Genomic DNA, 14,436 nt, shown 5'->3' with positions numbered 1-14,436 from the left:
GAACTGGAGTCTGAGAACAAATCAGTGGAATTGCAGCCTCTTTGCACAATAATAAGTCCAGGTGGTGAGACAGAAATCATGTAAAATGCCAGTAAATATCCAAAATGGCCAAAGGAGCAGGTGGCCTGAAATTTACTGGGGGAGGAAGTGGGGGCAAGTCTGGCAGAAGACCGGTGCATTCTGTGTGGCTGCACACCCATGTCATGTAGCTTAGAGGGAACATTGCCTCTGTCCTGCATGTCCACTTCTTTCTTGGCCTCTGACCTAGTTCCTGTCCATCTCCTTTTTCTACGCAGACCTAATGATACTTGCTTTGTATGCTGTCTTGAGTGGGTCCCCTGCCCATGCTTCGTGTGCGTCACCGACCTGCTTGCTTGTGCACAGTCGATTCCATTTACTTTCCTTGGCAAACCAGTGCATCACATTTTTGAAAAGCTTGTAATGCTGATAATTTAGAGCTAGGAAAATTACAGAACACTTAAATAAAAGGCTGGTTTTCAGATCCATGCTTAGGCACAGGCACACTTGGGGAGGAGAATAGCCTGCTTAAAACTAGCAAAAAAGATGATTATGTTGTATTAGGAGCAGAGATGGCAAGGAATGAGGGATCAGGGAGAGGGCTAAAGACAATGAATGGCATAATAGATTGTCATGATGTGGAGATGCCGGCGTTGGACTGGGGTGAGCACAGTAAGAAGTCTTACAACCCCAGGTTAAAGTCCAACAGGTTTGTTTCAAACACGAGCTTTCGGAGCACGGCTCCTTCTTCAGGTGAATGGAAAGGCTTGTTCCAGAAATGTTTATATAGACACAGTCAGAGATGCCCCGGAATGCGAGCACCTGCAGGCAATCAAATCATCAAAGATGCAGAGAGAGAGGTAACTCCAGGTTAAAGAGGTGTGAATTGTCCCAAGCCAGTTCAGTCGGTAGGCCTCTGCAAGTCCAGGCTTGTTGGTGGGGGCCGAATGTAATGCGACATGAATCCCAGATCCCGGTTGAGTCCGCATTCATGCGTGCGGAACTTAGCTATAAGTTTTTGCTCAGCAATTTTGCGTTGTCGCGTCTCCTGAAGGCCTCCTTGTAGAATGCTGACCCGGAGATCAGAGGCTGAATGTCCTTGACTGCTGAAGTGTTCCCCAACTGGAAGGGAACAGTCCTGCCTGTTGATAGTCGCACGATGCCCGTTTATTCGTTGTCGCCGTGCTCCGAAAGCTCGTGTTTGAAACAAACCTGTTGGACTTTAACCTGGTGTTGTAAGACTTCTTATAATAGATTGTGAGTGAGGTTTTGCAGACTGACTTGAGATGAGTGATCAAGAGCAAAGATAAGAGGGAAGGTTGAAATAAGGTGTCGGGTTATAGTGCAGTGGCAAAGGAGTTGAAAATATATATGAATAAGTTAGAACATAGAACACTACAGCGCAGTACAGGCCCTTCGGCCCTCGATGCTGCGCCGACCTGTGAAACCATCTGAAGCCTATCTGACCTACACTATTCCATTTTCATCCCTATGTCTATCCAGTGACCACTTAAATGCCCTTAAAGTTGGCGAGTCTACTACTGTTGCAGGCAGAGCGTTCCACACCCCTACTACTCTCTGAGTAAAGAAACTGCCTCTGACATCTGTCCTATATCTATCACCCCTCAATTTAAAGCTATGTCCCCTCGTGTTGGTCATCACCATCCGAGGAAAAAGACTCTCACTGTCCACCCTATCTAACCCTCTGACTATCTTGTATGTCTCTATTAAGTCACCTCTCAGCCTTCTCCTCTCTAACGAAAACAACCTCAATTCCCTGAGCCTTTCCTCGTAAGACCTTCCCTCCATACCAGGCAACATCCTAGTAAATCTCCTCTGAACCCTTTCCAAAGCTTCCACATCCTTCCTATAATGTGGTGACCAGAACTGCACGCAGTACTCCAGGTGCGGCCGCACCAGAGTTATGTACAGCTGCAGCATGACCTTGTGGTTCCGAAACTCAATCCCCCTGCTTATAAAGGCTAGCACACCATATGCCTTCTTAACAGCCCTATTAACCTGGGTGGCAACTTTCAGGGATTTATGTACCTGGATGCCGAGATCTCTCTGTTCATCTACACTACCAAGAATCTTGCCATTAGCCCAGTACTCTGCATTCCTGTTACTCCTTCCAAAGTGAACCACCTCTCACTTTTCCGCATTAAACTCCATCTGCCACCTCTCAGCCCAGCTCTGCAACTTATCTATGTCCCTCTGTATCCTATAACATCCTTCAGCACTATCCACAACTCCACCGACCTTCGTGTCATCTGCAAATTTACTAACCCATCCTTCTACACCCTCTTCCAGGTCATTTATAAAAATGACAAACAGCAGTGGCCCCAAAACAGATCCTTGCGGTACACCACTAGTAACTGAACTCCAGGATGAACATTTGCCATCAACCACCACCCTCTGTCTTCTTTCAGCTAGCCAATTACTGATCCAAACCGCTAAATCACCTTCAATTCCATACTTCCTTATTTTCTGCAATAGCCTACCGTGGGGAACCTTATCAAACGCCTTACTGAAATCCATATACACCACATCAACAGCTTTACCCTGATCCACCTGTTTGGTCACCTTCTCAAAAAACTCAATAAGGTTTGTGAGGCATGACCTACCCTTCACAAAACCGTGTTGACTATCGCTAATCAACTTGTTCTTTTCAAGATGATTATAAACCCTATCTCTTATAACCTTTTCCAACATTTTACCCACAACCGAAGTAAGGCTCATAGGTCTATAATTATCAGGGTTGTCTCTACTCCCCTTTTTGAACAAGGGGACAACATTTGCTATCCTCCAGTCTTCCGGCACTATTCCTGTAGACAAAGACGACATAAAGATCAAGGACAAAGGCTCTGCAATCTCCTCCCTGGCTTCCCAGAGAATCCTAGGATAAATCCCATCTGGCCCAGGGGACTTATCTATTTTGACATTTTCCAAAATTGCTAACACCTCCTTTTGAACCTCAATTCCATCTAGCCTGGTCGACTGAACCTGAGTGTTCTCCTCGACAACATTGTCTTTCTCCAGTGTAAACACTGACGAAAAATGTCCATTTAACGCTTCCCCTATCTCCTCTGATTCCACACACAACTTTCCACTACTATCCTTGATTGGCCCTAATCTTACTCTCGTCATTCTTTTGTTCCTGATATACCTATAGAAAGCCTTAGGGTTTTCCTTGATCCTATCCGCCAACGACTTTTCGTGTCCTCTCCTCGCTCTTCTTAACTCTCCCTTTAGGTCCTTCCTGGCTAACTTGTAACTCTCAAGTGCCCTAACTGAGCCTTCATGTCTCATCCTAACATAAGCCTTCTTCTTCCTCTTGACAAGTGCTTCAACTTCCTTAGTAAACCACGGTCCCCTTGCTCGACAACTTCCTCCCTGCCTGACAGGTACATACTTATCAAGGACACGCAATAGCTGTTCCTTGAAAAAGCTCCACATTTCGATTGTGCCCATCCCCTGCAGTTTCCTTCCCCATCCTATACATCCTAAGTCTTGCCGAATAGCATCATAATTGCCTTTCCCCCAGCTATAATTCTTGCCTTGCGGTATATACCTATCCCTGCCCATTGCTAAAGTAAACATGATGTGGAGATGCCGGCGTTGGACTGGGGTGAGCACAGTAAGAAGTCTTACAACACCAGGTTAAAGTCCAACAGGTTTGTTTCAAACACGAGCTTTCGGAGCACGGCTCCTTCTTCAGATTCACCTGAAGAAGGAGCCGTGCTCCGAAAGCTCGTGTTTGAAACAAACCTGTTGGACTTTAACCTGGTGTTGTAAGACTTCTTACTAAAGTAAACATAACCGAGTTGTGATCACTATCACCAAAGTGCTCACCTACATCTAAATCTAACACCTGGCCAGGTTCATTACCCAGTACCAAATCCAATGTGGCCTCGCCCCTTGTTGGCCTGTCTACATACTGTGTCACAAAACCCTCCTGCACACACTGCACAAAAACGAACCCATCTATAGTACTCGAACTATAGTATTTCCAGTCAATATTTGGAAAGTTAAAGTCCCCCATAACAACTACCCTGTTACTGCTGATCCAGGCAAGAGAGCAGGAGAAGAGACTGGGAGAGCTGCCGTTTAGAATGGTAGGAAGGTGCTTTCGATATCTGGGAATCTAGGTGGCACGGGAATGGGAGGCACTGCACAAGTTAAACCTATCCCAGCTCGTAGAACATATGGAAAGAGGACTTTAAGAGATGGGACATGCTCCCGCTTTCACTGGCAGGGAGAGTACAGACTGTGAAAATGACAGTCTTCCCCAGATTTCTGTTTGTCTTTCAGTGCCTCCCCATCTTTGTCCCGAGGGCCTTTTTCAAGGTTATTTCTGGCTTTGTGTGGGCAGGTAAAACACCGCAAGTGAAGAAAATGTTGCTGGAGCGTAGTCGTGGAAAGGGTGGGTTGGCACTGCCAAACTTTTGCAATTATTACTGGGCGGCTAATATAGCCATGATTAGGTAATGGGGGAGGGGTCGGTGTGGGAATGGATGGAGGCGGCGTCGTGTAAAGGCACCAGTTTGGGAGCACTGATAACAGCACCTCCACCGTTCTCGCCGACCCGATACTCCAAGTCCGGTGGTGGTGGCGGCTCTGAGAATCTGGGGGCAGTGGAGAAGATATAAGAGAGTGGAGGGCGCATCGGTGTGGACCCCGATTTATAATAATTATTGGTTTGTACCGGGTAGGCTGGATGGTGGGTTCCGGATGGCAAAGGGCAGGAATTAGAAGGATGGGGAATCTATTTATAGACGGGAGCTTCCCCAGCTTGAAAGCCTTGGAAGATAAATTTGAATTGCCAGCAGGGAATGAGTTTAGGTACCTGCAGGTGCGAGACTTCTTGCGAAAGCAGATTCCAGCCTTCCCGCTGCTGCCGCCAAGGGGGATACAGGACAGAGTAGTCTCCAGTACCTGGGTGGGAGAGGGGCAGGTATCAGATATTTATCAGGAACTTTTGGAATCGGAGGAAACTCCGGTGGAGGAGCTTAAGGGCAAGTGGGAAGACGAGCTAGGAGGAGAGATAGAGGCAGGTCTGTCGGCAGACCTAAGCAGGGTTAACACATCCTCATCATGTGCCAGGCTTAGACTGATACAATTCAGGGTAGTCCGCCGGGCACACATGACGGTGGCCCGGATGAGCAAGTTTTTTGGGGTAGAGGACAGATGTGCGCGGGAAGTGCAGCAAATCATCTCCACATGTTTTGGGATGCCCGAAGCTCAGAGGGTTTTGGCAGAGTTTCGCGAAGGCAACGTCCACATATTCAAAACCCAGGTGGTGCCGAGTCCAGAGGTGGCGATCTTTGGAGTGTCAGAAGAGCCGGGAGTTCAGGGAGCGAAAGAGGCCGATGTCTTGGCCTTTGCCTCCCTGGTAGCCCAGAGACTGATCTTGTTAATGTGGAGGAACCCAAAGCCCCCGAGTGTAGAGACCTGGGTTAGTGACATGGCTGGGTTTCTCAGTCTCGAGAAAATAAAGTTTGCTTTAAGAGGGTCAATGGTTGGGTTCACCTGGAGGTGGCAGCCGTTTGTCGACTTTCTCGGGGAAAATTACAATGTCAGCAGAAGCAGAATTCCAGAGGTGGGGTGGGGGAGGAGGAGGAGAGGGCCGGAGTGTTGTCTTATGCTTGGGGTGTGTGAAGATTGTGATGGGGTGGAAATGTTTATTGTACCATGTTTATGTCGCTGTTATTGTTATTATTTTTTAAAACTTGCAAGTACCCGAATAAAAATAAGTTACTACTTATTCTATAGAACATAGAACAGTACAGCACAGAACAGGCCCTTCGGCCCTCAATGTTGTGCCGAGCCATGATCACCCTACTCAAACCCACATATCCACCCTATACCCGTAACCTAACAACCCCCCTCTTAACCTTACATTTATTAGGACACTACGGGCAATTTAGCATGGCCAATCCACCTAACCCGCACATCTTTGGACTGTGGGTGGAAACCGGAGTACCCGGAGGAAACCCACGCACACAGGGGGAGGACGTGCAGACTCCACACAGAAAGTGACCCAGCCGGGAATCGAACCTGGGACCCTGGAGCTGTGAAGCATTTATGCTAACCACCATGCTACCCTGCTGCCCCATTTGTCATTTGTCTTAGATCATAGATCATAGAATTTACAGTGCAGAAGGAGGACATTGGGCCCATCGAGTCTGCACCGGCCCTTACAAAGAGCATCCAACTCAAGCCCACGTATCTACCCGACCCCCATAACCCCCACTTATCCTTTTTGGACACCAAGGGCAATATAGCATGGCCAATTCACCTAACCCGGAGCACCCGGAGGAAACCCACACACACTGGGAGAATGTGCAGATTCTGCACAGACAGTGACCCAGCCGGGAATCGAACCTGGGACCCTGGAGCTGTGAAGCAACTGTGCTAACCACTATGCTACCGTGCTGCCCATAGATAAGAACAAGTGCTTAGAGGAGTGTAAGAAAGCACAACTTTCTTACTCTGTTGCAATTGCTGAGACTGAGGCTAGGCTCACTGTATTTGTAGCTGCTTAAAAATAGAATCATAGAATTTCTAAAATGCAGAAGAAGGCCATTCGGCCCAGTGAGTATGCATCGGCCCTCTGAAAGAGCACCCTACCTCGGCCCACTTACCCCACCCGATCCTCATAACCCACCTAATCTGCATGTCTTTGGACATTAAGGGATAATTTAGCATTGCCAATTCACCTAACCCGCACATCTTTTGACTGGCAGGAAACCAGAGTACCTCGAGGAAATCCACACTGGCATAGGGAGAGTGCAAATTCCACATAAACAGTCACCCAAGAGTTGTCATTACACCACTCCACTCGGTTTTCTCACTCTCCAACTGGACCTTCGACTTTCTGACCCATAGACCACAATCTATGGGTCAGAATAAATAACTCCACGATAGACCTCAATACCAGGGTCCCGCAAGGCTGCATACTTAGCCCCCTACTGAACTCCTTATACACGCACGACTGTGTGGCAAAACCTGGCTCCAACTCCATCTACAGGTTCGCTGACGACGCGGCTGGAGTGGGTCGGATCTCAAACAACTATGAGTCAGAATAGAGGAGGGAGATAGAAAACCAAGTGGAGTGGTGTAATGACAACAACCTCTTACTCAATGCCAGCAAGAGCTGGTCATTGACTTCAGGAAACAAAGTACTGTATATGCCCCTGTCTGCATCAATGGGGCCGAGGTGGAGATGGTTGACGGCTTCAAATTCCTAGACTTACACATCACCAAAAATCTGTCCTGGTCCACCCATGTTGACACTACAACCAAGAAAGCGCAACAACGCCTATACTTCCTCAAGAAACTAAGGAAATTCTGCATGTCTGCTTCGACTCTTACCAACGTTTACAGGTGCACCATAGAAAAAACCTATCTGGCTGCATCACAGCCTGGCATGGCAACTGCTCGGCCCAAGATCGCAAGAAACTTTAGAGAGTCGTGAACACAGCCCAGTCCATCACACAAACCTGCCTCCCAACCATTGATTCTATTTACACTTCCTGCTGCCTTGGGAAAGTGGGCAGCCCTCTAATGGACTGATCTGACTAATACTACACTCCTGTATGCTTCACCTAATGTCTGTGTCTATGTATTTACACTGTGTATCTTGTGTTGCCCTATTACATTGTTATTTTTTCATGTACTAAATGATCTGTTTGAGCTGCATTGAGAAAAATACTTTTCATTGTACCTCAGTGCACGTGTCTCGAAACACATCCAATCCAATCTAGTTTATGTAATTTTGTCTTTGTCTAGTCCAGAATCAGTCGTGTGGTCATAAGTAAGAATATTCAAAGCAAACAAAATGATAATTCTTGGATTTGACAGTTATAATTTTCTTTCAAAATTTGCTTTGCAGCTGGCACTTGGAAATGTCATCAGTGCACTTGGTGATAAAAGTAAACGAGTCACTCATGTACCTTATCGAGACTCAAAATTAACACGATTGCTGCAAGATTCTTTGGGAGGCAATAGGTAGGTACCCTGCATTATTAACAAATAGATATAATTTTCTTCTATGAGTCATTTTTAACAATGGAAGTATTTTTTGTGCCAATTTATGTTGGGTATTTAGTTTTGTAAAATGAAGTTTGAAGTTTTGTGCTTGTGAAGTTGATGTGCTAGAGAATAGAACCCTTGTTCATTCGAGTACAAGTGTCTGTTTTAGTTGCTCCCACAAGACTTCAAGGTATGTTCGAATTAAAAGATCGATGATTATTGGGCAAATCTCTGAATATTCTGTTTCCAAAACCATTCTGTAAGTTCTGTAATCAAATCCTCCAACAAGTAGATACAAAACCATACCTGGTGTTTCATCTTAAAAGCAATCTTCAATGTGGATTTCAGATTTTCCAGATAACATCCAAAGCAAATTGGGTTTTTGGGTTTCTGATGAGGATCTTCAGTATTACAACAAATATATTCGAGTTATCGCTTACCAAACATTTGTTCATTCAGTCCTGGAGTATGCAAATTGTGTTGTGGATCCTTGAATGGTGAGAGAAAAGATTGAAGTAATCCCTGTGCTGTACGTTTCTGTACCATAGAGTATGGGAAATGCACCAGTCTTACACATAAAGATTTGGAATAGGAATCACTACAGCAAAGGAAGGAGAAAAATAGATTGGCCATGTCTATAAAATATGGAATGTACTGGGAGCAACTGTAAGGGAGCACGAGAGTCCCTTGCAGAGTCTCACTTGGGTTCGGAGCTGTATTCTGGACACACAGGAATGAGTGACTCATACCAAGCAACGTATGAAACCAACAATCTTTATTAGACAACTATTGAACAATTCTACATGTGCGTGACCCTTCCACCTGTCGTCTTGGGTGGTTAATTAATCCACTGCGACGGCAGCAGCAAATCGTGGAAGCAGTGACCCTTTTAGCCAAATGTCTGACTATTTCAGCCTTTCGAGGCTTTCCTCAGACTTCCTCAAAACAAGGAAAACAATACGTCCTTATCAACTCTGCTCACAAGCACTACAAAGCTTCGTAGACTTGCCATAATTCAAGTTCTTTACGCTTCTTTTGACGGTGTCCCCCCATCTGTCATCATGTTGTATGTCCATCGATCAAACTCCATTTCCATATTTCTCACCATAGTTGACCAGTGCAAGTGTAAGGCCTTGTTCTGCCTTGTAATTCAAAGGTCATCGAATGGGGTTTAAAGAAAGGACTTCTGATAAAATAACTTTTATTTTAGTAGTCTAGCCTGAAATGGGAAAACAAAGATGGAGACAAAATACCAGCTCTGAATAACGAGTATGAAAAACAAGGTCTTGGAAAAACATATCTACTGTTAATCTTATCTCTACTGATTAACTATTTGACTTAATCAAAGCACAATCACACTTGCTTTGTAGATCTTGATTTTAAAACTAACTTTAAATATCCATTACAGGCTTAAAACCAAGAGGAAAGCAACAATAAAATGCAAAATTGAAAAAATTAATGACTGCAGCCTCGGGCTTGAAGCATTGGCAGAAACAAGTATCTAGTAACTTCCGTCATTGCCGAAACAGCAGAGAGCTATTTACACATACACTGTCTGCAAATGGTCTTTATAGTATCAGCAATCTTTTTTACCAAAGGCAATCCCACTGAGGAAAAACCCAGCCAGAGGAAACAGTTACAATCCCATCACTTGAAATCCCTAGATTATTTCCATGTGTAAATGTTTCATTATCAGAGCTGCCATATCAGCAGGTCATGTTGGCCGAATACAGAGGCACAAACTCTCTAGCTAAAACTAGTTAATTGCTGTTTATTTGTGCAAATATTTAAAAAGGAACACATTGTGGATTTCTGCTTATTAGAAGTGGTGTATAACTGAGTTGTTCAAATGCTATCCAGAAAAAAGGATCACTTTTATCCAGTCACGTGCAGGCATTGGAGATGAGGATAATTTTACAACCCTCTGCACTGTTCTAGCGTCATTACATGGATTTATAATTAGTGAAACCTGCCCATTAATTGGTATGCTTTAGCACACAAAATTGTTGCATGTTTATTGTTAGACATAAGAAGAAACATTCATTTTTGAAGCTTTGAAATGGAGTTCCTTTTCCTGGTCTTGAAGCACACAAGCATGTGGGTTGATGGTTCATGTGGTTCCCTTCGGTGGAATAAGGAATTACAAACAAGCCATGGAATAACAGTATGTCATATTATTGATCATGAGAATAGAATTCAAGTCAGAGAGTGGATTGACATTGTTTTATAAGGTATTGGTTGACTCGTGTGAATGCCCTCCTGTTCCTTGAGATATCAAATCTAATGAATAAGATCTAAGCAGTGTACATGTTTCACTGGGATGGTCGAAATATTTGATAAAACGGAGAATGTGAGTTTTTGAGTAAAGTACTGAGAACTAAGTGATTATGATTAGAACATCTGCGGAACAGAGTAAAGTGTCACTGCCAAATAAGCACAAAGGCGTGGTATACATTATAAATGGATTATAAAAAGAAGGCAATTGCTGCTTTCAGCACAGAAAAATTAGCTGTGTTCAGAAATACGTCATTTAATTAAATTGCAAACAAATAAAAGTTCCACAGTCTAAACCAAAGCAAGCAACTTGTTAATTGTACTCCGTGCTAGTGAAGCAAGATATATATCAAAGTAGGGCATATCACAATATTATAATGGAGATGTGGCATAAAAAATGGAAGATCTCAAAACATTGACTCCTATTTTTAGTATACACATCGACATTTCTGACACATCCCCACAGTTGTGTCAAAACATAATGATTAGATATGCAGCAGGGCATTATCAGGTTAATGAGAAGGAATTCTGGTCACTCTTGGAGTGTTGTATATGTTCATTCCTCACGGTTTTTGCAGCATTTGTTAGGATGTATATTAACAGTGAAGGCAAACAAAATTATAAACTTCCACTACAAAAGCAAACTAAGCATGGATGTGTCTAGAATATGTTGGTATATTGGGGGGAAAAATTGAGGCAAATTTTGAAACCTACATTCTATATCACACCTCCTATTCAAAAATCAGCAAATGGCAAAATATTGCAAGTCACTGGAAATTTGAAATACAAACAGAAAATGATAGGGATACGCAGGCCCAACTGTGATCTTTGGAGAGCTAAACAGTTAACATTTTAGATTGGTGACCTTTTGTCATAAAGAGCTCCTCGGTGATGTTAATATTGGCCTCCACTTCCCAAACCACTGACTGTTAGAGCAAGAAATCAAACTAGACTAGAACTTTTCGTAGGATAGTAATTCTGCAATATTGTGATCATGTTAGGGCCTATACTTAACAATGGCATAAAACAAATTGTCACATCAAATTAGGAATAGCACTTTAAAATTTCCCAATCTTTGTTGTTTGAGATGTGGCACATCACATCATCAACCCACCTTGTCTTGCTAAACGTTAACATTTCTATCTGTAAAGGAGATTAGGGAGTAGGAACTAAAAGCGAAATGCCCTATAAAACACCTGGCAATCTAAATATTCGTGATATGAAACGCGGATTACAAACTTTTGGATCCACTAAATAAACAAATAAGAAAGAATACTGGAGTCTATAACTTGGGAAAAGCGCGTTGTCTTTTGAAAGCAACTCAATAGACTCCAATTTTAAAACATTTTGTTTGCTATAGAAAAGTTCCTCTTGGAGTTGGTTCATTATGTAAGTTCTGTCAAACAATCATTTATAATTTTGCAGTTCTATAGTCTTCCCAAACCAGTGTCTTGACATTCTGCGATACAATATACTAGTAGATAAGTGCTTAATTGTTGTAAAGTTAGAATATATTTGAGAAAAAATCATGTGAATGCTTTGGTCAACTGAGTATGATGGAATAAAAAAGTACAATGGAATGTTGAAATATTAATTTTATGTAACTTGTAACTTTGCTTTATTGCTAATTGGGTAACAACTGATGATTTTGGTATTTTTAGATGTGACTGCTGACTTGTGCTTCTATAATGAATCTGTGGTTTTCCTTTACAGTCAAACAGTTATGATAGCTTGCGTCAGTCCATCAGATCGTGATTTCATGGAAACTTTGAACACACTGAAATATGCAAACCGTGCCCGGAACATCAAAAATAAAGTGATGGTCAACCAGGACAGAGCAAGCCAGCAAATCAATGTGCTACGTGGTGAAATAGCACGTCTGCAGATGGAACTTACAGAATACAAAACGGTGAGCTAATTTGGAAATTGGAAGGCAATCGGCCAATTTTCTGGTGTTCTCCAATCTGCACAACAATGGAGATGGCCTTGCCTCAGCCAGTGATCTGAGGAAGCCATGTAGGGAAATAATTCTCTGAGGCATTGATGTGATGTTGGAGCCATCCCATCACACGGTCTACTGATCTTGCACACACCACAAGCTTTAGGCATGAATTGTTGTCTGTTTTTTCTGCATATTGTCTGCCCCTTTGCCACTGCCACCCCTTATCATGGCTGACCTGACTGTGGTCTTAACTTCACTGCTGCATTACCTAGGCTTCCTTGTCAATAAAAATCTAAACTGGGCCTTTAGATAGCTCAATTTATGAAGCACTTAAAATGCTTTTTTAAAAAGTTATTCTTTGGGATGTGTGCTAGTGACTAAGAAGACGTGTATTGCCCATTTCAAGTTGCCCTTGAGAAGATGCTGGCATGTGTCACACAGGACACAAAAATTAGGAGCAGGGGTAGCCCATTTAGCCTCTCGTGCATGCTCCACCATTCAATAAGATCATTTTTAAAAAAAAAATTGTTTATGGGATGAGGACGTCGCTGGCTGGGCCAGCATTTATTGCACGTCTCTGAGGAAGTTACGGGTCAACCACATTGCTGTGGGTCTGGAGACACATGTAGGTCAGACCAGGTAAGGAAGACAGGTTTCCTTTCCTAAAGGACATTAGTGAACCAAATGGCGGTTTTAATGACAATTTGGCAATGGTTTCATAGTCATTATTAGACTTTTAATTCCAGATTTTTATTGAATTCAAATTCCACCAACTGCTCAGATGGTATTCGAACCCAGGTCCCAGAACATTACCCTGGGTCTCTGGATTACTAGTCCAGTGGCAATACCACTCTGCCACTGCCACCCCTTATCATGGCTGACCTGACTGTGGTCTTAACTTCACTGCTGCATTACCTAGGCTTCCTTGTCAATAAAAATCTAAACTGGGCCTTTAGTATATTTAATGTTCCCGCCACCACTGCTCCCAGGGGAAGGTAATTCCACACACTAACGATCGTTTGAGAGGAAAAATAAATTCTCTTCATCTCAGTCATAAATAGGCAAGCCTTAATTTTTAAACTGTGTCCCCAAGTTCTAGCCCCTCCAAAAGGGGAAATATCCTCTCTGCCTCTTTCCTGTTTCGTACCCTCAGGATCTTTTATGGTTTCAGTCTGATTGTCTTCTAAATTCCAAAGCGTGTAGGCCCAACCTCCACAACCTTTCCTCATAGGATTACCCCATGGACATCTGCATCAGTGTGTTTTCACAATGCTATTAGATCAACTCATTCTAGGAGGTGGAGGTCATGGGTTTGGCGGGGGCAGGGGTGGGGAAGCACTGGGTGCTGCTGAGTAAGTCTTTGAAGTGCACAGTAGATAATCCACAGGTCAAGTACAGTACACCAGTGGTGAATGGTGTGAATATTTAAATTGATGAATAGATTGCTGGTCAAGTGGCTGCTTTCCCTCCGATGGTGTTGAACTGCTTTATACTGCTGCACTCATCCAGACAAATGGAGTGTATTTCATCTCACACTGTGGTGGGGCTTCAGAGAAGTTTTAAAGTTTTTTCCAGGCAGTTTGATACAAATGTTTGGTTTGTTCGGTCATTTCAGAGGCCAGTTAAGAGTCAACTATGTTGATGAGGGATATTTTCCAGTGTGTAAGGGCAGCAGCTTTCCTTAAGGACATTAATGATCCATTTGGATTCTTACAGCAGTCTGCCAGCTTTAAGGTTACTTCCGAATGGCAGCAGCTTTCTACTTCTAGATTTTTAAAACCTCACTTCAGATTCCCAAACTACCACGATGGGGTTTAATCTTGTATTCTCTGAATTATTAGTCCAATAGTAGAACCAATATGTTAATCTACACATGCGGATTGGCACATGGATTCCACTGCAGCTCCTGCCAGACATTGCAGTGTATTGTATCAAAAGACTCAATTTAGAAATCAAGCTGGGAAAATTAACTTTTATATTTACAAAGACTGTCTCATCGGAATTCCTGCATTTATGTAACTAGGGAAGATCAACTAAGCTAGCCCTTTAACCAGTAGTTTCCTTCTCCTACACTTCCACCACATACCCTTTGTTCTCTCACGCTCACTATTCCCTCCCAAACTGGCTACATCATTCGGGTTAAATGTAATTCTACTGGTGTCTGTACC

General features: G+C 43.3%; 1 protein-coding gene across 5 annotated transcripts in view; it reads left to right on the top strand.

The window, feature by feature from the left end:
* The window catches only part of kif21a (kinesin family member 21A), a 175,040-nt gene that overhangs the window by 74,689 nt on the left and 85,915 nt on the right, over positions 1-14,436 (top strand). For all 5 annotated transcript variants that reach the window (XM_038811220.1, XM_038811219.1, XM_038811218.1 and 2 more), the window contains exons 7-8: positions 7,913-8,028; positions 12,040-12,235. In XM_038811220.1, the coding sequence (XP_038667148.1) occupies positions 7,913-8,028; positions 12,040-12,235 (312 nt within the window). The remainder of the gene's footprint in view (positions 1-7,912; positions 8,029-12,039; positions 12,236-14,436) is intronic.

Source organism: Scyliorhinus canicula, chromosome 11 (assembly GCF_902713615.1).
Source record: "Scyliorhinus canicula chromosome 11, sScyCan1.1, whole genome shotgun sequence".
Classification (NCBI taxonomy): domain Eukaryota; kingdom Metazoa; phylum Chordata; class Chondrichthyes; order Carcharhiniformes; family Scyliorhinidae; genus Scyliorhinus; species Scyliorhinus canicula.
This window is presented reverse-complemented; position numbering and strand designations above follow the sequence as displayed.